This window comes from Phascolarctos cinereus, unplaced genomic scaffold (assembly GCF_003287225.1).
Source record: "Phascolarctos cinereus isolate Bilbo 61053 unplaced genomic scaffold, phaCin_HiC Scaffold_726;HRSCAF=1367, whole genome shotgun sequence".
In the NCBI taxonomy this organism is placed as follows: Eukaryota; Metazoa; Chordata; class Mammalia; order Diprotodontia; family Phascolarctidae; genus Phascolarctos; species Phascolarctos cinereus.
This window is the reverse complement of record NW_027556098.1, coordinates 110,089,172-110,114,821: the sequence shown is the minus strand read 5'-3', so window position 1 is coordinate 110,114,821 and position 25,650 is coordinate 110,089,172. Positions and strand designations below refer to the sequence as shown.

Below are 25,650 nucleotides of genomic sequence, written 5' to 3'. Positions count from 1 at the left end.
TTTTTCTATCATATATATTAATTTTGGATTTAGCGTCTTTCCCCCTTCCCCCTTCTTTATAGTGTTATGATACTGATTAATTATGTAGGTATTATGGATGAAGTATACCTGAGTTTCAGCAGATCATAGGACCATAGATAAAGAACCTCAGAAGCCATGTAGTCTAATTCCATCTTTTTATTTGTTTTAACAGATGAGGAACTGAGACCATTTAGCTTAAGTGACTTACTCAAGTTCACACAGGTGATAAGTGGGATTTGAACCCATCCCTCTGACTGCAAAGCCTCTGCTCTTTCACTTGTACCATGCTGCTTTTCTGTATATGACAGAGATTTTCACAATATCCCTATAGACAAGGTGGATTTGATATAGTTGAAAGACTGGACCCGGTGACATTTTGGAGGGAGAGTTCTAGTGGAATGTCCCAGGGTGCTGTCCTTGGTCCTGTCTAGTTCAGTGTTTTTTATCTACGGGTGAAGGTAGATGGTCTGCTTACCAAATTTGTGAATGACATGAAGCTGGGAAGGATGTCTAATATGCTGGATCACAGAATAGGGACCATAAAAGATTTAAATCAACTGTAATGATGGCTCAAATCTAATGATGCAAGATTTCATAGGAATACATGTAAAGTTCTATATTATAGCTTAAGAAAATCAATTACAGAAGTGTCTGTATTAACTTGTAAAAATTGGGGAAGGGGGGTAGGATAGAAATGAAAAGGAAAGTACCAAGTTAAAATATATATATATATATATATATATATATGTACCAAGTTAAAATATATATATATATATATATATATTTGTGATGGTCTTTAAAAGCCAAACAGAAGAGTACATTTTATCTTAAAGCAGATGTGATGTAATCTTGGATGGGGAGGCACTAGCAACTGGGGAGAACTGAGAACAATTTGATACAGAAAGTAGTACTTCAGAAGTTGAATCGTAAAGGAGACCAAGGATAGCATTCTAGAGGCTGAAGGGACAACCACCACAAAAGCGAAGAGACAGGCAGGGAGGTTGGATGCCATGAGGAACAGCAAGGAGGACAGTTTGGCTAGATAATGGAGTGTGGATAAGGAGGCTGGAAAAGTTGGCTGGGGCCAGGTGTGAAGAGCTTAAAATGCCAAACCAAGGAGTTATAATTAAGCCAAAAGATGATGAGAAGCTACTAGAATTTATTATTTGTGGAGTGACATGGTCAGATCTACACTTTAGGAATATTACTTTAGATGTGTAGAGGATGGATGGGAGTGGAGATAGGCTTGAGGCAGAGAAACCAATAACCTCTTGAGCTATTGCAGTAGTCCAGGGGAGAGGTGATGAGGACCTGAACTAGGGTAGAAGCCATGTAAGTGGATTGAAAGGGGTAGGTGTGGAAGATGAGGCAGAAGTATATGACCTGCCACAATTGTTCTCTTATGCCTGAAATCTACTCCATTTTTCCATAGTAGAATCCTTCAGAGCTATGGTACTGCCTCCCATGTGAAATCTTTCTGATATGAAATTTTGAAATAACTTTGTATCAACTCTGCGAATTTTCATTCAGTAGTTTGTGTAAGTGTTGCATCCCTCTAGGAGAATGTAAACTCCTTGAGGGGAGGGCGTGTTTCATTTTTTTATCTTTGTATCCCTAGCTCTTACCACAGTGCATTTGAACATAGTAGGTGCTTAATAAATATTTGCCATATTCAGGTAGATTTCTTTTGACTTGAAATTCTCATCAAAGCTGCTTTAAAACAAATTCTCCTTTTCCTTTCTATCTCTAACTACTTTTTTTGTCACTCTCCATACAGACCAAATCCAGGGAACAGTTACCCTCCGTAATATCAGCTCTGTCTCTTCTGGCTTATACCAGTGTGTGGCTTCTAACGCCATCGGGACCAGCACTTGTCTCTTGGATCTTCAGGTCATTTCACGTGAGTCTATCCAAGGCCAATGTTAGGGTTTCCTGGTTGTAGAACAAGAAAGCATGGATTCAACCAGGTATCTTGAGGAATGGGGTATTCTGATTAGTCAGTCAATAAATATTTATTAATTACCTACTATGTACTAGGCAGTATGCTAAGCTCTGGGGGATACAAAAAGAAGCAAAAGAGAGTCCTTGCCCTCAAGGAGCTTGTAATCTAATGGAATTAATTAATGAATGATTACTTAAGAATTAGAGGGAAAACCCTTCTCTTTGTTAATATACTTTCTGCTAATTGTCCTTGAAAAATTTTCTGATGTGTGATTTCATTAGGCAGCTAGGTGACTTAGTGGATAGAGTGCTGGATTTGAAGTTAGGAACACCTGAAATCATATCTGGCCTCAGACACATACTAACTGTGTGACCATGGGCAAGTCATTTAACCTCTGTTTACCTTAATCTATTGGAGAAGGAAATGGCAAATTGTTCCAGTAACTTTGTAAAAACAAGCAAACAAAAAAACCCCCCAAAACCCGTGGACAGTATGGTTCATGGGTCACGAAGAGTCTACATGGTACGCTGGATAGAGAGCCAGGCATGTACTTAGGAAAACTCATCTTCAAAGGTATTGATGTGATAAGAGTCATCAATTCAGTTCTTTCCTGAGTTCAAATCTGACCTCAGACCCCTCAAAAAAGCAATTTCTAGGATTCATCAGATGAGCAGCTAGGTGGTACAGTGAATATAGTGCTGAGCTTGGAGTCAGGAATACTCTTCTTCATGAGATCAAATCTGGCCTCAGATGCTTACTAGCTGTGTGAATCTGAGCAAGTCACTTAACTTGGTTTGCCTCAGTTTCTTCATCTGTAAAATGAGCTGGAGAAGGGAAAGGCAAACCACTCCAGTATCTTTGCCAAGAAAATCCCAAATGGGGTCACAAAGAATTGGACATGCCTGAAAACAACTGAACAACAACAAACAATTTCATTGATGTGGATATAGCATTGTAGATTCATAGATTTAGACTTGTAAAAGACCTTAGAGGCTGTTTTAGTTCAATTCCCTCATTTTACAGATGAGGAAACTGAAGCTTAAAGGGGTCATAGATTTTTGAACTAGAAGGGACCTCAGGGATTATCTAGTTCAACTCCCCCACTTTATAGATTGGGAGACTGAGGCCCAGGACTAATAAATGACTTGACCAAGGTCACACAGGATCCCTTTTTTTTCTTTTGGGTAGACCCTAAGATTTCATTGGATTCCCTCTTCTGGATGAAAAAAGCATCTAAAAGTATCAAGTTCTTTACATGTGCCAAATACTATGCTAAGCTCTGGGCTGCTTGTGTGTGTGTGTGTGTGTTGTGTGTGTGTGTGTGTGTGTGTGAGAGAGAGAGAGAGAGAGAGAGAGAGTGCCAGCCCCTGCTCTCAAGGAACCTATACTCTATTGAGGAGAGATAGAACATGTAATAAAGTTCAACTGCATAGTAGAGAGCAAGGCTTAGAGGTCCATACATCATATCTGTAGGTCAGATGACAGTTTTTGGGTCTGGAGGGCATAGAGTCAGGGCAAGTGGTAAGGCCTGGTAGTCCTCTGTCTCAGTGGAAAGAACTGAATTCACATCTTATCAATACCTTGTGAGATCAGTTCTGGGTGACCTGCAACCAAGGGGAAGGGGTGAATGAGAAAAGCAGTAGAGGGATAGAATGAGGAGGAAAAGTGCAGGTCAGCATCTTCTCTGCCACTTGTAACCTTAGAATCTTAATCCTGTTTGCCTCAGTTTCCTTAACTGTAAAATTAAATGTGGAAGAAAATGGCGAATCACTGCAGTATCTCTGCCAAGAAAACCCCAAGTGGAATCATGAGGAGTTAGTTGGACAGGACTGAAAAGATCATGAGTGATTTGCTCAAGGTCACACAGAGAGGTTATGTCAGATGAAGGACTTGATCTCAGGTTCTCTTGACTCTGAGACCAGCTCTCTCTGCTATGCCACCGTGGCTCAGAAGTCACATTATGATGATTAGCTTTCATTCAGCCACTAGCTTGTGTACGTGCAGAAAATGTAGGAAACGGGATTGAATTTTTGCTGACCCTATGATGAATCGTAGCTGTTATTGTTCAGTGGTTTTCAGTTGTGTCCAACTCTTTGTGACTCTATTTGGACTTTTTTATTTTACAATGATGCTGGAATGGTTGCCTTGTCCTTCTCCTGCTTATTTTAAAGATGAAGAAACTGAGGCAAACAGGATTAAGTGACTTGCCCAAAGTCACACAGCTAAAGCATCTGAGGCCAGATTTGATCTCATGAAGATGAGTCTTCTTGACTCTGGCCCCCGCACTCTATTCACTGTACCTCTTAGCTGCTCATATGATGAATCCTAAAAATTGTTTTCTTTTGAAGGGTAAACTGTGATATAATCTGTGTTATCATTTGTGTCTTTTATAAAAGTGTAATGAAAATCCTAGACAGTTTGTTAATGGGGATTCCAGTTAATTGAAGTTTTATTGTGTATGAATGAAACAGCCTGGACAATGGTCCATATTAAGCATTAGATGCTTTCTTGGTAGCATCTCTTGTGTTTGTGCAATGTTGAGCCAATGCCCTTGTTCTTTCCTTTTTCAATGCATGTCACAGCCCAGCCGAGGAGTATTGGTGTCATTGCAGGGGTGGTTAGCAGTGCTGCAGTTGTTGTCATCCTATGTCTTATCTTGATGCTTGTGGCATTCTTTTACTGGAGAAACAGAAATAAAGAGGAAGAGGAGGAAGAGATCCCTAATGAGATAAGGTTTGTCTGAGTTTGGGACTTAGTGACATAGCTATAGGTTGTTATATTTCTGTTCACCTTAGTAATGAAAATCTCCTCACTGGTTTTTCAACCATGTACCATTTCTCAGGTCCTAGTATATATTTTGAGGCCACTGTCAATATCCTAAGGATCATTTCTTTGGGACAGACTTGCAAGGTGCTCATGCATACACCATCCCATCTTACCTACATAATCTTATGACAAGGTAAAAAATGCTGTTTTGGTTCTGATACTGCATCCTGTGTTGCTGACTGTTTGTAGCTTTGGGATTGGATTTTCAAACGGCAATAGCATCATCAAATTCCAGTTAATTGGAATTTTTGTTTTGGTTTTTTTGTTGTTGTTGTAATTTTGTTGTTTTTTTTCTTAATTGTCCACCATGACTGCAGATCCCGCTTAAGTGAACTTTTCTGGTGTCCTTTTTCTTCCTCAATCAGAATATTAGAAGGGACAGTTTTTGATGCGTAGAGTCTATCACTGCTGTGGGACGCAAGCCTGGTGAAAGTATGAATCAAATACTGTAACATTGGAACTGCTCTCTTCATCTGTTTTTAAAAGCCTGTTAAATTGATAGGGATAAAGTCCAGACCTGTGATAACTAGCTCCCTCTGTGCTAATGCAGGTTGGCACTTTCTTTGCAACTTGGAATCGTAGAGAATTGCCTAGAGCACTGACAGGTGAAGTGATTTATCCCAAGGCACAGCCAATATGTGTTCAAAGCACTACTTGAAACTACGTCTGCCTGAATCTGAGGCCAGTGCACTATTCACCGTGCCACGTTATCCCGCTTTACTTTTTGTTCTTATGGCAAATTCCTTTATAAATACATGCTTTTTCACTGGCCTTCCAAGCGAGTTTTCCCTTTTCCCAAAGATAGTTTTTTTCCTTTAATTCAAAAGAACCAAAACTTCCAACTTTGTTTGATGGCACATGTAACATCCCACTCCCACGAGCCCCTGCTTCTTCAGTGAAAAGAGGGAGGTGCATCTTCTCATCCCTTCATTGTGTCAACCACCAGGCCTAATTCTTTATGTACTTTAGGACATAAAAATGCTTCAGTAAAAGCAACCCTATGGCTTCCTTTTGTCTTGCTGTCTCTATCTCTGATCATGTGGGGTTTTGTCTTCTTGATCACAAGGGACTGACAGTGGAAAGAGTATGTCATACAAGATACCCTACTGTCTCTTTCAATTTACAAATTCCGGATTTTGCTCCTCAGTCCAACAAAAAGCATAGTCAGTCCTACAGAAAACAGGCGATCTAGAATTTCATTTTAGTCTGTTTCTTTTGCAGCATGCATATATCCCAGTGAGGGTACCCTTTCCCCACCTTGTGCTTGGGCCCTGTCAATGATTACCTCTCCACCTTTTGCCCTTATCATTAGAATGTAAGCTCTTCAAGAGTAGGGATCAGTTTATTCTTTGTGTTTGCATCCCCAGTGCTCGGCACATAGTAGGCTCTTAAGAAGTACTTGTTGATTGATTGATCGGGCTCCCTTTTCTCTCTCAACCCTGTTAGGGTCATGCTTTCCTCCTTGATATAAAATTGCATATGAGAAGTAAAGTAGAGGAAATTGTTAAAAAAAAAAAAAGCCACAGGTTTTAAACATGGAAGCAGAAAGAGTCAAATAAAAGTGGATTGTAGGGCAAGGATAACAAGCCCAGTTTTGAACATATCAGGTTAATTGTGCTAATAGGACGTACAAGTGAAGACACTTTGTTGGCCATTGGACATATAGGCTCATGAAAGAAATGGGGCCCGAACATAGAGATTCAGGAGTTATCTCTGTTGAGATAATACTTAGACCTAGGCCATTTTGGAGGCAAATGAGGTTACCAAAGGAACAGGTAGAAGAGAGTGAAGCCAAAAGCAAGTCGTCAAGGATCACTCATCTTAAGGGGTCAAGAAGAGGAGGGAGTACTAGCAAAGTAGATAAAACAGCTGTTAGCTAGATGGAAAACTAGAAGAGGGTGCTGTCCTAAAGTCAAGGGCTGAAATGTATTCAGGAAGAGGATGGGATTATTAGTGAGAAATGCTACAGAGAGGTTAGGGAAGAGGAGGCCTGGGGACTGAAAGAGAATTTTTAAAAACCCCAAAGAATTGATGTGGTGAGTAGGAGAACTCAAAGATTCTCCCCTTTGAGAGAGTATTTTCGACACATGATGGGGGCAGGGAGAAAGAGGAACCAGGTTGTTAAGAGGCTGTATGTATCAAGAAAGTATGCATTGAGAAAGTGGATGTTTACATCATATGTGTGCAACTTTTTTAAAAAAATGGCATTTAAAGAGAAGGAGAGATATAGGGCTATAACTAGGTTGGTAGAAGGATCAAAGGAGGGCTTTTTAAGGATTCAGGAGAGATGGGAAGAAACAAATGGAGACAGAGAAATTGAAGATAAATGGGAAAAAAAGGTAATTGCTGGAGGGAGCATCTGAAGGAGATAGAAGGGAAGAGGTCATGGGTATGGGTGGTTCTTAATGTAGGGTCCTTGATTTCCTTTGTAATCCTATGTGTTTTAGTTTATACATTTAAGAATATTATTTTTAGAAGGGAGCCATAAACTTCACCAGCTGAAAGGGGGGGGGGTCCATAACATAAAAAAAGACTAAGACCTGAGGTAAAGAGATTAGTCTTAGGAATACTTCTTTGTCCAGAAGGAAGGAGTAGACACTAGGTACTGATACTGAGACTTAGAGGAGGGGAAATTGGAGCATCTCTTTGAATGGCCTCTGTCTTCTCAGTGAAATAGAAGGCTAAATCATTTGCTATGTGTCAGGGATGGGTGATAAGGAAAGTGGGGTTCTTTCTCCCACCTAGAAAGTTGGGGACTTGAGAAAAGAAGAAAAGGTTGAGAATAGCTGCCATGGAGAATGAGCTAGCGAGTCAATGGAAGTAGCTAAGAGGACAGTCAAACAGCAGGAGGGGCCCAGAAGATGCTAGGCACTGTCAGTTTGTAAGAAACTTTGTAGACTTTAAGATGCCAAATATAACTATGAGTTGTTAATTATTGTTATGTCAGTAGCTTCAGAGATGCTTGTGTAGGAAGAAAAAGAATTTATACATGGTAGCTCTTGTCCAGGCTCTTGGTCACAATGCTGTTAGGGGCATTGTGGTGTGGCTTGCCTTGAGTATGGTGCATTTCACAGAGGATGCATTAGAGAGAACAGTAATCACTATTCAGAGAAAGTTTCATATATGATGAAATAAATTTATGTATGAGATGAAGAATAACATCTAGACCTTTCGTGTGATGGTCTTCCCAGGTGGGATAATATTAATATTCATTTTACCCATTAGGTAGTTTAGGTTGAAAACATAATTGGGCTCAGGGAAGATCTGTACAGATTTGTGGATAGTAGAGTTATAAGTCAAGGGAAACAAGATATGATTTGGGGATATATTCTTCAATTTTTGAGGTTTATATTATCTGTCCAACAAATTATTCTTCAATGATACTATTGGAGACAGAATACTGGACTCCACAGATTTTAAGTCAGACATAGTATGGCGAAAGAAAGAAAAAAAGTCTTATCCTTGAGAACTCACAGGGAAATGGAAATGAAGCAAATGGCATATTTTAAACCTTGTGTGTTTAATGAATGTGTTGAGGTCAAGTGGATTAATTGTCCACTTGAATAAAATTTCTTACTGGGGTTGTGTTGAACAATTAAATGCAATATAATATAGACTATAATGCATCCTTTTCAGAGTGAATGTTAGGTTTCTTAAGCATGATTTTTATTATACTCTGGAGTCATTCATCTCCCTTCCCCATTCCCCCCATCCTTTAGAAACTCATTATGTTGAAAGTTAATGGGGAAAATCTTATTTTATAATAACAGATCTTCACTTGCAGACAGTTTTCCAGGAACACATTTATTTTACAGGTAAATTGAAGTCAAGCTTTAGTTAACAAATCTTGACAGTGTAGGCTTCGTATTTTTTTCTTCAGTAATAGTGTTTTGAATATTTAAGTTACTGGGATAACTCAGATTTAACTATGCACTTCACTTCGCCTGTGAAGATATTAAAGCTGAAGGCCTTCAGTGGTCATTCATTTAGCAAACGGGGCCTATGTTGACCTGTCTCTTTTCAGTTTTGCATTTAACTGATTGTTGTACCTCTGATTTAGCCTCTTCACAGATGGAGTCTGGCCAAAGGTGAAATTGTTTGTGTTTGCTCTTTTGTTACTAAGACTAGTTGTTTTGTACCCTTTTGATAGAGAGGGGCTTTAATGAGGACAGCGACCATTTGTTAAATAACTGTGCCATTATGTTGAGAACAGAAGTATCAACAAAGGTTCATTTTGCTAATTTATTGGTGGATTTCACTCTAACACATGCACAACTTTATTTTCTTTTATTAATTTTTGTCACATTTTAAGTTCCAATCTATTTCCCTCCCTTCCCACCTCACATGAGAGAAATCCACCATTTGATACAGATTTATAAATATATATAAACCATACAATGCATCTTCTAATTATCAGTTCTTTCTTTGGAGGTGGCTAGCATCTTCCTTAAAAGGTCCTTTGCAGGTATTCTGTGTATTTATGATACTGTTACTATATGCAGTATTTTCTTGGCTTTACTCATTTCACTTTTCATTATTTCATTCAAGTCTTGCCATGTTTTTCTAAAGTCAACCAGTTCATCATTTCTTACAGCACACATGCATAGCTTTAAAGATTCAGTGCCCCAAACTTAGCTGATTCACTATGCTAAATTATTCCAGTTTTAATCAAAAGAAGTCTATGAACTTAGAATCCTAGAATTGGAAAAGAGTGAAATGGGCTGGTCTAGTAAATGATGGGTCTTACTTACAAGGGGGCTTTAATCAGAGACTGGATGACTATTTGTCATATTGTTCAAGGGAAAGAACTCTAGATTAGAAGTCACTGGATTTGAGCTTCAGTTCTAATCATTCTTCTTACTACTCATGTGACCTTGGGTAAGTTATTAACATCTGTGGGCCTGAGTAGAGAGTAGGTGTTATCTCATTTGATCCACACTACAACCTTGTGAGGTGTGTGCTGTTATTATCCCATTTTACAAATGAGGAAACCAAGGCTGAGAGAGGTATAATGACTTGCCTTGGGTCACATAATTAAGTGTCTGAGACAGACACTTCCTGACTCCAAGGTCCAGTTCTCTAGCCGCCAGGAAGACCCAGTTTGAATCCTGCCACAGACACTTTCTAGTTGTATAGTCCTAAGCAAGTTATTTACTCTCTCTCATCCTGTTCCTTATCTTTAAAGTGGGGATAATAATAGTTCCTACCCCATAAGGTTGTTGTGAGTAGCAGATGAGATAATACCAAGATAGGTACCGTGCTTTGTAAACGTTTAAGCTCTGTTATATAAATGTTTGCTATTATTCTGATGTCAATAAAGTGGCCCCTCACCAACATCTGAGCTCCACTCAGGCCATAGTGATTATAGGAGCCAGAAAAGCTCTCCACAGAATACTCAACGACTCTGTTAGATCCTGTGAAGCTATGCCAAAGCCACCAGCCTAAGTTAAGAGTGAAAGACAGGACAAGAATGTGAGCAAGCTGAGTTAGAGTGGAGCGCACATGGGACTTTGAACTGAAAAACCTGGGTGAAGTCCTGGCTCCATTACTTATTAGCCATGTAGCTTAGGACTAGTGACTTTGTAGTTTAAAACCCCAAATGAGGATAACAATACCTGCTCTGCATACTCAACAGATTATTGTGGTTCTGGGAGATGAGTTATTCTTATTATTATTATGATTACTACTATAGTTATTATTATCATCATAACAGCTACCTTTCAAAAGGACTTTTTACTTTCAAAAGTGCTGTAATATTCATTCTCTCATGGAACCTACCTGACTGTTAATGCTCTTTCCTGCCTCAAATTATCTTGGATGTATTTATATTTTGGCACATTTTATGTCCCAGCAGAATGCATGCTCCTTGCAAGCAGGGTCTGTTGCTCATTTTTATCTCTGTATCCCCAGCACCTTGCACGGTGCTTTGCACAGAATGGCCACTTAATGGTTGTTTATTAAGTTTAGCTGAATAATAAATAGCAAATTAGAGTATGGGTATGGAAGTAATTTGCATCAGTGAAGTGCTATACAGATGAAAGGTATTATTATAATTATTATTATTGGCCAATTGAACTGATTTGATTACCTCTTCATTACACCTGGAGTGGATCCTACAGTTAGGTCATTGTTCTGGGAGAACCATGGTCCTATTTAGTTGGCAAGATGGTCTACAATGAAGAATTAAGAAGAGGTTAATAAGACCAGTTAGGTTCTTAGTCAAAAGAGGTAATATATATAAAATGCTTTGCAGAACTTAAGGTGCTGTATAACTGTAAGTTGTTCTTATTGTTCTCAATTCTGGTTACTTCCTTGTATGACACAGAGGATGATAGATTTAAATGTGGAAGGGATCTTAGATGTTATCTAGCACAGCCCCTTCTTTTGAAAATGAGGAAACTCAGGCCTAGAGGGTTAATAACTTGCCCAAGGTAACTTAGATAGTAAGAAGAATGGTCAGAATTGAAGCCCAAGTCCTGTGACTTCTAATCTAGACTTCTTTCCCTTGATAAGTCCTGAGGGAAAGCATTAGTTCCTTCTACCGTACCCAATTAACCAGCTGCAGGTCTACTTGGATTTTTCCATTGGCCGCAGCCAGGGATTAAGTTAATCACTTTTTGACCGGTGCTCTTGGAATGGAGATGTCCAACATTCCTTTTTTTCTATTCTCATCCAAGGTAAATTGAAATAGTGGAGGTGTTGGGAGAGATTCTGGACAACTCTGGAAGTTCATATCCCACCTTGACAGGGGAGAAGAGGAACATGGAATTTAAACTGAGAAAGGGCTTTTCAGATCACGTAGTTCATCCCCAGAGGAGGAAACTGGGGCTTAGAGAGATGAAGGAATTTGCCTAGGGTTGTGTTGATGTTAGTGATGGTGGATTTGGACTTGAGTGGCTTATCATCTTACTGCTTTTGTGACCATAGGCAAGTCACTTCACTGCTATGAACCTCAGGTTTTCTTCCTTGGGAAATGACTCTCTAAACATCCTGCTTGTCTTCTTGTCTGTACCCGATCCTTGGACTCTGCATCACCAAGCTTATCTCAATGTACCAAGAACTCAGTGCCCCTGTTCCTGGAACTCTGCACTCGCTTTTGCCTCAGTTTATATCCATAAGACTCCCACTTCCCTCCCTGGATCAGCCCATCTCGCACCTTCTTTTGTCTGAAAATTATGTAAATGCCCTCCTTGCTTTCCCCAAATTTAGCTGTGTCAGCATTAGGCTGACGTCTCCACATGATCATGTTTGTACCTGCTTAATACAGATCACTCTTGACTTTTTACAGACCTCTAGGATCTCTTCCAGCTCTAAATCTATGATTACCAAGTTAAAGTATTGTTTAGGTTATTTCCTTAAGACCCAATCCAACCCAACCTAACAAGTATTTATTAAGCACCTACTATGTTCAGGGCACTGTGCAAGGTTCTAAGAAGACAAAGACAAAAGAAAACAAAACAAAAACAGCCTCTACCCTTAAGGAATTTATATTCTACTGGGAGTTAGAGCATGTAAACAGAATAAAACATGACTAAGTGAGGAGGGAGACAGTAACTAGGGGGTAGGAGGAAAAGCTTCCCATAGCAGGCATCATGTAAGTTAATAAATCTTGAAGAAAACCAAGTATTGTGAAAGGCACTGGTGAGAGATGCATTCCTGGTGCAGGGACAATAGTCCATGAAGAAGCACTGAGGTAGCAAATGGAACATAGGCCACTTGGTCTGGAAGGCAAAGGACATAAGTAAGTATTACAACTGAGACTGGAACCCAGGTGTTCTTTTTTTTAATTAAATTTTTTTTTTCAAATAAAGATTAACTTTCTCTCCTCCGTACCTCCTTTCCTCCTTCCACTTCACTTCAATTGAGAAAGCAAGAAAAACAAAACCTGTTACACTCATATATAGTCAAGCAAAACCATTTTTTTTTGTATTGGTCATTTATTTTTTGACCTGCGGCAGCCACCTGAGTTTAACTCCTGTATGAAAGAAGTCCTCACCGTAACATAAATAATGAGTGGTTAAAAAAAAAAAACCACTGAGGAGGGAGAATCCACCACTTTTTAGGCAGATTATTCCATTGCAAAAAATTACATCGGTCAGTTTGCAATATGAGGTCCTTCACCTCTATTAGGAGAGGAGTAACTGATTTCATCATGAATCCTCTGGAATTGTGGCTGGCCATTGTGTTGATTGGAGTTCCTAAGTCTTTCAAGTTGATTGTCTTTATAATACTGTTGATATTGATAAATTGTTTTCTTGGTTCTGCTCACTTCACTTTGCATCAGTTCATACAGATCACCCTAGATCTTTCTGAAACCATCTCCTTCATAATATCTTCTAGCACAACAGTATTCTATCACATTCACATACTGTAGCTTATTCAGCTATTCACCACTTGATGGGCATCCTCCCAGTTTCCAATTCTTTGTCCCCACAAAAAGAGCTGCTATATTTTTGTACACATGGGTCCTTTTCTTCTTTCTTTGATCTCTCTGTAGGACCCAGATCTTTTAACTCCCTGTCTGGCATTCTGTTTTGAGTCTAAAATGTCATGGAAGACCGAACCAGAATCACAGAATTTGAGAGTTTGAAGGGACTGTGGCAGCCACCTAGCCCCAGCCTGGTATGAAAGGAATCCTCAATGTAAGATAAATGATGAGTGGTTGAAAACCTCTAAGGAGGGGTAATACACCACCTCTCTCAGTCAGACCATTCCACTTTGGGAAAGCTCTAACAGTTAGGAGTGTTTTCCTGACATCAAGCCTAAATTTATCACTTTGTAAATTTTACTCATTGTTCTTTATTCTTCCCTCTAGGTTTAAGAGGAATAAATCTAAACCCTTTTCCACATGACAATCCTTCAAGTAATAGTTATCATTTAATACTGCAAATACTTGAAGATGGTTATCATGAATGAATGAATGAAAAAGCATTTATTAAGCGCTTACTATGTGTGTCCTTTCTGAGTTTTTATTTCTCTAGGCTAATCACACTCGGTTTCTTCAACCAATCCTCATATGACATAGACTCATATGACATAGGCTTTTTACCATCCTCATTATTCTCCTCTGGACACTCCCTAGCGTTATCGATGTCCTTCATAAACCAAGGAGGCTAGAACAAGAGAGTTTGTGTTATACAGATGATTTTAGCCTTGGCATAAGTAAACTGAGCCTGTGGGTAATGACAGAAGATGAATCTTGATTAAATTCTAAATCATATCATTGTTTCTTTCCAGGGAAGATGACCTTCCACCGAAATGTACTTCATCTGCCAAAGCTTTCCATGCCGAGGTCTCATCTTCAGAGAACAACACACTGACCTCTTCTAATACTTACAATAGTCGCTATTGGAACAGCAACCCCAAAGTTCATCATACCATGGAGTCTTATGGCCACCTGGGAGACTTGCATCAGTCCTTCTCTCTCCACTCAGGCAGTGCCAATATACCATCTGTCTATGCCAATGGAAGCCATCTGGTCCCGCCTTCAGTGAAAACTCTGGTCGTGACTGCCAACAAAGCGCCATCACCACAGGTCACGTCTAGGAGCAATGGCTCCATCAGCCGGAAGCCTCGGTCACAGCACACACACTCCTATGCCGTGAGCCAAACCACGCTAGAGCGAATTGGTGCAGTGCCCGTCATGGTGCCAGCCCAGAGTAGAGCAGGCTCACTAGTATAGAGCTGAGGTAGTTCAGGAAAAGAAGATTTCACTCTAGAAGGGGTAGAATGCGGGAAAGGAGATTGTTTTCCTCATCCTCACATGAGTTTAAAAAAAAATGCAGTGGAAAGAGCTGGATATCACTCCATCTTGAGATTTGGAAAAAAAAAAAGACAAAAAAATGGGATGGAGACCCTCCAGCATGATGATTCCATTCTACCCTGTGGAGTCCATCGGGTTCTTATTACAAAATTGAATCTCAAAGATGTGCCAAGCCCAGGGAAGAAGTAAAGACGGCAGGTAAAATCCAAATTCCAGTCCAGATGGGCTTATTCTCTAATCTATACCTAACTTACCTTTCTTTTTTTTCTTTTTAAAAAAAGAATAAAGTGCCGTGGTATTTGGATAATGAAAACCACTTTGGAAGAAAGATTTCTTTAGAGAAGTGATGTTCTAACCATCCCTATGGGAAGGGGGTGGGGCAGAAATAGTTCATATTGATACTGCCCCCCCCAAGTCTCAATGACGAAAGGACACAGAGAGAGCAACACTTAGTGAGAAGCAGAGAAAAAAGAAGGTAGCTCCACCAAGATTTCTTTTCCTATTTATTTATTTATCTTTTCTCTTGAACCATCTCCTATTTAGACCATTTCTCTAGTAGTTATAGGTAGATGACTGCTTTTTCTTTCTAGGATTGGTTTTATGCCCATGGCTGCCACAGCTGTTTGTTTATTCATTATTCCCTGGGGAAGAAAATATTTTGGAAAGAGGACTGTTTTTGGATGGGAGGGTGTGAGGCTAAGCAAGAAGTAGAGGTTTGAGAATCAGTGTTTATGCTTTAGTGAGTTAGGTAACATTTTTTTTTATCACCCAAGAGCTGTTTTATGTTTTATTTTGTGGTTCATGCAATTCAGGGAAGGCAACCTTCTGGGGCTGTAGCATTATAGGGAACTTTCTCTGTATAGGGCTGACTGTGGGTCTCCCTTGTTATCACACTAGGAGAGCAGCACACAATACCTCTTGCATTGAGGCAGATAACTTAATTCTCATTTGACAGATAGATGTTGCTAGACAGTTGGAAGGGGAGGGTGAAGTTAATTTGTTTTTTAAAGAAAAAAAATATTTTTTTGGCAAAGAGAAAAGGCAGAGACAGATGGGAAGATGGGATAGTTGTGGTGTTTTCCCAGGTTGTGATATGCTCCTGCTCACAGTAAGTAAGGCCTGCCCAATCTCTGTGACAGCTCAGGGTTGCCGTTTTGCACAGGGGTTTACCCAAAGACATCTCATGCCACTGTAAAAGTATTCCTTTTCTCCAGAATGAACCAGCGTGGATCTCTACACAGCCCAGATTCACTGGGAAATTTGCCAACTTTCCACATAGTTTTATGCTGTGTAGAACTGCCTAAAGGTAATGTGTTTGGTAACTGTAGAGCCTTAATCAAACCAGATTGCTAAAAGCACAAGCAGCTGCTTCTGGGATATGATTACTTACTATGTAGCTTATCCAGAATACTGGACCTATAGTTCATTTTAAAGCAAGTTCTTCCAGGATATCTCTTACCCTTCCTTTCCACTACCTTTTTCCACCCTCCCTACCACACATATCCTTTTGGATCAGCATAATCATCTTTGGAGATGGCCTCCAGGGCCATGATTTGACATGATCTTGTGCCTTTCTTGCACAAAAAGAAGAAAAAAATTCTTCCCTCCACCAGGATAATTTTTAAGAAGGTCAGACTCCAAACCTCATCCTCTCAGATATTCCAGTATCAGTATGGATTTGGATTGGCTTTTGTGTACTTCTTATTATTCCATTTGACTGCTCTTGGCTTTGTAAAAATCTAAATCAATGAAATGAATGTCTATACTTTTATAAAGTAAATGGAAAATTCTGACATTGTAAAGGAGGCACTGTCAGCTGTTGTTCAGGAAGCTGTATCGGTCATTCTGTAGAGAGAATCTTCTCTTGTATTTCTTTATTCTTTCTAATTGTCTAAAATTCAATAAAAGTTTATTCATATACAACAAGTGTCATTACTTTTGAAAAAAAATTTGATATTTTATTTTTCCCAATTACGTGCAAAAGCAATTTTAACGTACTTTTTTCAAATTTTGAGTTCCTAATTTTTTCCCTCCCTTCCTTTCCCCCCCATTGAGAAGGCAAGCAATTTGACGTAGGTTATATGTGTGTAGTCATGCAAAACACATTTCCATGTAAGTCATGCTGTGAAAGAAAACACAAACCAAAAAACCCCAAGAAAAATAAAGAAAAAGTATCTGATCTGCATTCAGGCTTCACCAGCTCTGGAGATGGACAGCACCTTTCATCATAAGCCCTTCAGAATTGTCTTGTGTTATTGTATTGCTGAGAACAGCTAAGTTATTCACCAGAGATCATCATACAATATTGTTGTTGTTGTGCACAAAGTTCTCCTGGGTCTGCTCATTTCACTTTGAATCAGTTCATGAAAGTCTTTCCAGGTTTTTTTCTGAGAGCATCTTGCTCATCATTTCTAAAAACACAGTAGTGTTCCATCACAATCATATACCACAACTTGTTCAGCCATTCCGCGATTGTTAGACATCCCCTCAATTTCCAATTTTTTGCCATCACTAAAATAGCTGCTATAAATATTTTTGTGCCTATAGATTCTTCTCCTTTTTGTTTTTTATCTCTTTGGGATACAGACCTAGTAGTGGTATTGTCATTACTTTTTAAAAGTCATCTTCACTGTTAGGAAACTTGTTCTTATGCCTCTTCACAATGTAAAAATATTTTTCAGGCTACCCTTTGACCACAGAATAAAATGTACATTCTTTTGCCTGGCCGTCCAGGCCCTCCATATTCTAACCTTTTAGCCCTTTTCCCCTGTAAGAACTTCACAGACCTATCAAATTGGATGAACAGATAGTCAAAAAGCCTTTATTAAGTACTTTCTGTCTATCAGGTACCACACTAATTCAAGGAATAAAAAACATGGACAAAAACAGTGCTTTCCCTCAAGGAGTTAGCTATGTTCTGTTGGGAGAGAGAGAAAGTATGTAAATAAAGAGGTATGTGACCTTAGAAGGGAAGAATCTTGTCAGCTGAGCAGACCAGGCAAAACCTCGTGCAGAAAATAATGTCTGAGCTGAGTCTTGAAGGAAGCTGGAGATGCTGAGAGGCAGAGGTGAGGAGAGAGAGCAAGCATTCCAGGCAGAGAGAAATCAGTGCAAGAACACAGACATGAGAGAGTATACAATTCAGTGTGGTGGAATTATGAAGGGCACATGAATGGGAGCTGTTTTGCCTGAAAATCATTTAATCTCTACCTCCCTCTCCCCAGGTCATTTTTTCGTTGTTCGTTGTTTAGTCGTTTTTCAATTGTGTCTGAGAGGTTTTCTTGGCAGAGATCCTGGAGTGGTTTGCCATTCCTTCTCCAGCTCATTTACAGATGAGGAAACTGAGGCAAACAGGTTAAGTGACTTGTCCAGGGTCATATAACTATTAAATGTCTGAGGCTAAATTTGAACCCAGGCCTTCCTGAGACTCCAGGCTCAGCACTCTATCCACTGTGCCACCAACTGCCCTTGGGTCAGCTAGCTATCATTGAAGGCCTAGTTTTATGATGCCTTCACTGATAAATATAGCTAGAAGTGACCTTTTTGGGATCTGAACTCCTATTGCTGTTACTGCCCATGTCAGTCACAGTATTCATGTACACATAGGCCCTTATTGGATTGTAAATACCTAGAAACCAGCCCCCACATCACCTAGCCAAGTGCCTGGAAAATAGTGGGCTCCCAATAAATACTTGTTGAATTAATGGAAATCGATTTGGTCAAAATAACATTGAACATTGCGGTGAGAGAGAGCCCGGCCACTCCTGAAAGCACAGCGATGTCAGGCTGGATTACTGGAAGGCTCATCAGGGATTTGGGTGGGGATCTCGAGGTCAGGCCCCCAGCATCACATTAAGGAATGTGGAATCTGGTCCTTGGATACGCAGTAGAGATGGTGTTCCGAATGTGAATGCTACGTTAAGTATTTATGAAGCACGTCATTTTTTTCTTCCAAAAATGTGTTTTATTGTTGTTCTTTTCACAGGATCTCAGTGTACAAATCACAGGCTTAGAGCTAGAAGAGACCTTAGAGGAAATTTAATCCTAGTCCCTCCTTTTACAGATGAGGAGCTGAGGTTCTGCTTGATTGTAGCTTAATAATAGGTACTGTGTGACAAACAGAATTTGAACCCATTTCTTCTGGTGCCAAATAATAGTTATTTATATAGTGCTTGCTATATTTATTTTTCCAATTATGATCTCATTTGAACTTGACAACAATCCTGGAACGTAGGTGCAATTATTATCCTCATTTTACGAATGAGAAAACAGAGGTTAAGTGACTTACCCACTGTCACAGCCAGTAAGTATCTGAGGCTGGATTTGAATTCAGTATGGATTCCTAGATTCCTGACTCCAGGCCTGACTCTCTCTTCACCATGCCACCTAGCTTCCCCATACTTTTGTTACTCCCCCCTTTTTTTACATCATTCACATTTCTCAATGACCTCCCTCCCCCCACAATAGAATTGTCCCTTGTAAGTATAGTGAAACAAAATTAATTTAGCACATTGGGAAGTATGTACTTCATTTAGCAACTTTTGTCCACCACCATTGCCAGGGGTGGGACCAGTGCTTCCAACACATCATTTCTTTGGAAGTCACTGCTGACGAGGAGTGCTTTGCGCAGCCACAGATGCTTTTAGAAGTAGTCACTCCTGGCCGGTGGGTAGGGATACGCCTGAAATGGGAGATGGAAGATGTAGGGCTTTCTAACAGCATCACATTGGACAAGTCACTTAGCCTGTGTTAAGTGAACTAAATACCTGCCTCTTCCTATTTCACAAGAAGGCTGAGAAGATAAGTACAACCTTCAGAAGAAAAAGGTGCGTTGTAAATCCAACAGTGTGGGTATTTGTAGCTATTCCTCACAACTCTCCTGTGAAGTAGGTATCATTATTTTGCAGATGAGAAAGCTGTGTTATGGTGAATATAAATTCTTATTCAAAGGAATAAGGTTAGGTTCAGTCTAAGTCAATAAGTATTACGTGGCTATTGTGTCCTTAGGCATTGAACTAATAATAAAAATTTCTCTATATCATAACATTTTATTTATAGGTAGTTATATACGTATATTTCTATGTATATGCTATGTAAATAAGTAATTTTGCTGGCATTTTAAGGTTGACGATGTGCTTTGAAATGAGATAATATTTTTGTAAAGAGCTTAGCACAGTGCCTGGCACATAGTAGGCACTATATACATGTTTGCTTCCTTTCCTTATGACATTATACTGTGAGGCGGGTAGTGTCATTATTATTAATCCCATTTTACAAATGAGGAAATTGTGGCTTAAGAAAAGTGAATTCACTTACCTACTCTTCACACTGTTGGTAAAAGTTATATCTTGCCAATTCCCCAAGCCAGTCCTCTTTCTATATCCAGCAGAACCAGTGGGAAACAGTTGAGAGACTGTCATTCCCTTTACCCCTGCCTTCCTACCCTGGAGGTCAGGGTCAGAGTCCAGGAAGGAGGGTGAAAGGGCCTTAATATCTTCTCTGCTATTATGCCCTCTAGACCCTCAATCACAGCCATATAATCTGCCAGTGCCAACAAAGACCCCGGGACCTTTCCATGCTTTGTTCAGACCATACCCGAAAGACCACCAGGCCCTTCCATCCATCTTGCAAATGTTATCTCCTCAACTTAGAACTGAACACTTTGATAGCAAAGACTGTCTTCTTTTATTATTAGTCTCCCTTTAGCACATAGAGCTTAATCAGTGCTTATCCACTTGTTTATTCATACTATACCATGTTATCTCTAATTGAATAGTAATGAACTGGGAAAGGGGGGCAGTCTAAACTACCAAATTGGATTGTTAAGGGAAAATAGTTCACCTTGAATTTTCTGTGTTCTCCACCTTAACTGTTCAAATTTATCAGATTATTGTTAACCTTAATTTATTTTGGGTCATGTTGTAAGTTTTGTACACTCATCAGTATCTCTACTGTAACTAAGTATTATGGCTAAATCTTTAATAAAATGAGGTTTATTGAGTGCAGGATTCCTGCACAGCAGCATTGTAGGAGCTAAAGATTATTAAAGAGAAAATATAGTTTATCTTCCTAGCTCTTCCTATCTTCTTTATGATTCCAGCATTCAGCACAATGCCTGGGGTTTAATAAATGTTTGTAGAATGACTAACAGACTATGGCAATATTTTTTTTCTGTATGTTTCTGTCATTTTAAAAAATCAACATTTACTTTTGTGATCATCAGATTTTAATTGCTGAAATAAAGCTTTGTTGTCTTGCAACTACCTCAGATTCACTGTGATAAAGCAAAACATCTTAGGTTTCCTAATAGTCATTCTTTGTTTATTCCTTCCTCCTCCAAAATATTTTCAAAGAATGAAATTTAATTGGGATAAATGTAAAGTCACATAGTTAGGGCCAAACATTCAACTGCCCAAGTGCATTATGGTTCTTTTCATCACTGGAGAGATTATAGTCTCTCTTCTTTTCCAGGATCGTGGGCTCATCTTCTTATACCTACTGTTCTTGTGTTTTACCATTGATCCTTTAGTCACACATTTATGTAGAGGTTTCTGTCCCCTAAAGAGGCAGCCAGGTACCAGAAGAAACACTGGGTTGGGAGTCAGGACACTTTGGTTTTAGTTCCAACTCTGCCACAGACTAGCTCAATGACTTGTGGTAAGTCTTTCTGGGACTTGTGTTTCCTCATGCATAAAATGAGGAGTTTGATTAGATGATTACTACTGGCCCTTTCAGCTCTAAATCAATAAACCTATAACATTTCCAAATATAAAATTCTAAATTATTTCCTGCTAGTCCTTGATTCCCCCCAGTTGTTAGTATTCCCCCCTCCTCAAATTTTTCATAGAATACTTTGAGCTCTTCCTTGCCTTATTTTTCCTCACTTTGTAATGTACTCATCAATGTACATGTTGTATCCCCCAGTGTCTATATATGTAAGGCCTGTTTAATTTTTGTCTTTTTGTCTTTAACACCTTGCACAGGACTTTTGACATTGTAATTGAATTAATATATTGAATTAAATTAATAATAACTTAGTACGTTTGTGATTTTGTACTGACTCCCCAGTTTTGTTTTATTTACTTTTGATTGTGTGTGTGTGTGGTTCTTTCCCTTTACATTATGAGAGTTACTGTGCATATTGTTTTCTTGGCCATGCTTACTTCACTCTGCATATTTTCCCATGCTTCTCTATATTCATCACATGCACTGTTTCTTAGAGCACAGTGATATTCCATTATATTCATGTACCACAATTTTTTTAGCCATTTCCCAACTGATGGGAATGTGCTTTGTTTCCATTTCTTAGTTATCACAAAAAGTGCCATTTGGCATATACAGGGATTTTTTTTTTCTTATCAATGGCTTCCTTGAGGTACAAGCCTAGTAATGGACTCTCTGACACACTGTGTATGTACATTATAGTAACTTTATATAATTTCAAATTGCTTTCCAAAATGGTTGGAGTATTTCACAGCTCCACGAACAACGTATTAGTGTGCCTGTCTCCTCAGGGTTATCTTGATGTGCATTTCTGCTATTATTAGTGATCTGGAGGATTTTTTTTCCTGTGGCAGTGAATACTTTGCAGTTCTTTGAGAAGTGTTTGTTCATATCTTTTGACCATTTGTTGGGGAATGGCTATTAGTTATATATATATTTATTAATTGTTTTTGTATCTTGGATACCAAACCTTTATCAGAGAAATTTGATAACAAAGACTTTTTCTCCCATTCAACCATTTCCCATTTTGCATTAATGTTGTCTGTGCAGCTTTTCATTTTCAAGTTCTCTCTTCTGCTGTAAGCACAGTATTATGTTCCTTCAGTTACTTTACTTTATTTTTTCTTTTTTTAGGGGTCCTATTCCCTCTGGCTCTCTTCACCTCAATCCTGCTTTCCTCTTCTTGTTTAGTATATTTCTCCATCTTCTCCCCTTCAGCTAATCCTGTTCCTTAGTTTTTAAATTTCATTTTTGTACCCTTTTTTTCCAAAAAAGAATTTTCTCACTCCTTTCATTATCCATCTTTTCTTTCTGTTTACACTAGACTCCCAGTCTCTGATTCATGACTTCTAAAATTATCTGATCTCTTTTCTCTTTATTCCTCAGGCAATCAAAGCTTCTAAGCTATCCATTCTTGGCTTTCCTCTCTGCACGCTTTCTGCCACTACTTAGAGCCATTGATTCCCCTTTTCCATCACCTCACTTCCAGAACAATGCCAATTACTGCAGGTGTCACACTGCTCCCATGGTAGGGACCTTTCCCCTTCCCCCCTCCCAAATCCCTGATCATGCAGCCCACCACTGAACTACACTCTTCCTGTTGATCTTTTTCTTTCCTTCTTTCTTCTTTTTCATGTTGCCTGGAAATATCCTTGTGCCCATACTCCCCCCCTCCTCCAGGTTCCAGTTGCCCCTAGAGGTTCCAACTCTCCACCTCTCAAGATAAGTTGACTTTTCAAACACTAAATCCTCCAGGCTTCATCCAGGGTAATGTCCTTATCTCCCTTCACTGACCATCTCTCTGTACTGTAATCCCCCCCCCCAAAAGCATTGATTCACCTGAAGGCAGGGTATCACTGGGTTCTGTGGATAATATCCCTGTCTCCTTCTTCACTATTATCTCTACTGTATTTCTTCCTTCACTGTTCTCCTTGTGTACATTTAGAAAGAAGTTTCTTATCAGTCTCTGTGGGTACTTGGTTGCCTTTATCGTCCAGTCTAGCTACTCCTCCAGCATTTCTGTGGTTTGGAGTGTTTGAGAAGCAAACAATCTCTTCATTTCTGGTTTTCTTTCTAAAATCGTTTCAAACTCTTCTTTATTAATGAACATCTATCTTTTGTCCTGTACAGTTAATACTATAGACTTTTTACAAACTGTGCCCATCTAGACTGCATCCTGAACTCCATTGCTGTTCAGAACACATTATTCCATTTTCTAATGGGTACAGAACACTGTTCCGTTATTCCAGTGTCCTTTCCTTTGTATTTATAGGTCTGTCTCCTGATGGCTTGCACAACTTGAATTGTTAAATTTAGCTGCTATGTGTCTTGGAGTCTGCAGCATTGGGTTTTTATTCTTGCTTTTGGAGGCAATCTGAATTCTTTGAATTGGAATTTCATTTTCGGTGTTTGAAGTTCTGGTCAATTCTCTTCTATTAGTTTCTTCATGAGGATCTTGAGGTTTTTTGATCTGTCATGTTCTTCTGGGAGACCTAGGATCCATAAGTTGTTTTTGTGCATCTTCTCTTTGAGTTCACTATGCTTAAACAACGAGTATATTTTCTTTTAATGTCATTGTTTATTGCTTCTCTTCCTCTAGATTGCCCTTCACTTCTGTGTATTTGCAGTCCTGGTCTCTTATTTTCTTTTTTGTTTCTTTGCTGAGACTTGCCATTGCAGACCCAAGTTTTTCTATTTTGTTCACTATTTTTGGTGTGGAGGATAAATTCTGCTCTCATGATTCTCATTTCTCTTTGAAATCATTCAGGAACAGCATATTGTGGTTCCACATTCTCTTCAAATTCCTTAGCGTCCTCTGTCTCATCAAATACTGGGTCATTTTCCTGTATTTTGCATAATAATTCAGGCATTAGATGCCTGAACTCATTTACTAAATCTGGAGGACATATTTGCTTTTGTTGCTATTGGTTTTTTTTTTCCTGTTGATTTATCATTTACATTTGAGGACTTTGAGAGTTCTTCCTGAAATCTTTGGTTTTTTAATTTTTTCTTCCCCCCCCCATGTTCCTTATCACTCACTTCTTGACTTACTGCCCTCTAATTGTGGTTTTTTTAGGGGCTGGATCTCAAAACATTTGAAACCCCTCTCCCCATGCTGGGAAATTCATGGTTCCCCTAGCCTCAGTTTCTGTCCCAGCTGACTTTTGGGTGATCAGAATTGGCCCCAACTGGATGCTGTGCTTTTCCTCCCAGGCTTGGTGGAGTGCTGCACAGTCTCCCACATGCATGGTGTTGTGTCCTGGTGACCTGTCTTACTCCCTCTGTTCCTTAGTTCTCTAAACCACCACAGGCAGACCAGAGCCTCTTTTCCCCCAGCACCAGCAGTTCAGAACCTATAGTGTTGATGCACTCAGCAGGTCTTTGCTCCTGAAGGACTGTGATCAAGCTGGTAGTTGAGGCCTAAGAAAACTTCAGCAGTCTGGAGTCTGGAGCATCACCACAACAGCACTGGAAAGAGAGATTGGGGATGAGGGTGTAGGGGTAGTTTTAATGTAAGCCTGTATCATCCATAAATATGCAATTAACCTATATACATACCTTCACCAAGGAAAGAATGCGTATTATCCTTTTGTGACTTACCTTCCCCTTTCATACGTGTTCATTTTAATCTGATTTAACTTTATAAAAGCTTTTTTTCTGGGGGGTGGGGAGAGGGAGTGTAGTAAGTAGCTGTACTGTTTGATTTGTCCTGGGTCCTGTGAGTCATCTGTAATAATCTTTGATTTATTAGCCTCATGGGGTTAGCTAGCCCCAGATAAATCTTCCTGAAATGTTATTTTCATTTCATCATGTTCCTGCTCAGAAACCTTCAATGGTTTTCCAGCATCTAAAGAATAATGTCCAGATACCGCAGTGGTAACTAAGGCAGGGTGATCTGCGCTTTGGCCCAGGGCTCAGTAGCTGATAATACTTGAACTCTTTCATCAGTAGTATCAGTGGGCCTGGAGTATCCTGCTCATGAGAGGTCTCTCTCTTAAGTCTCCTTGCCTTGTTCCCAGCCTCTCCAGTCCCCCAGTTGTTTGCCCTAGATACTTTGTGGTGCTGGTTGTGGCCTTCAAGGTTTTAAAAATTCTGGTCCTAAATTACCTTTGTTATCTTTTTTCTCATCACTCTCCTACATGAACACTCCACCCCAGCTCAACTGCAGCTTTGTAATGGCAAAGGCTCTAACTTAATAATTAATACTTCATAAATATTTTCAGAAACATTCAACAGGCTCTACATACATTCAGAGAATTTCCTTTCTCAGGAAACTAGTCTTTGAGACTCCCTCAGAGTTGGATTGTAATTTTCAGTACTGGCTTCAGTAGGTCGTAGCTTTTTGAGAGCCCTTGGGTTCCTGTCACTGAAAGTC

General features: G+C 39.4%; 1 protein-coding gene across 2 annotated transcripts in view; it reads left to right on the top strand.

The window, feature by feature from the left end:
• IGSF11 (immunoglobulin superfamily member 11) overlaps positions 1 to 15,555 on the top strand; it is a 196,756-nt gene extending 181,201 nt beyond the window's left edge. For both annotated transcript variants that reach the window (XM_020985851.2, XM_020985853.2), the window contains 3 exons: positions 1,799 to 1,921; positions 4,546 to 4,696; positions 14,027 to 15,555. In XM_020985851.2, coding sequence (XP_020841510.1) covers positions 1,799 to 1,921; positions 4,546 to 4,696; positions 14,027 to 14,471 — 719 coding nt within the window. In that variant the 3' untranslated portion in view covers positions 14,472 to 15,555. The remainder of the gene's footprint in view (positions 1 to 1,798; positions 1,922 to 4,545; positions 4,697 to 14,026) is intronic.
• The last annotated feature ends 10,095 nt before the right edge of the window (positions 15,556 to 25,650 follow it).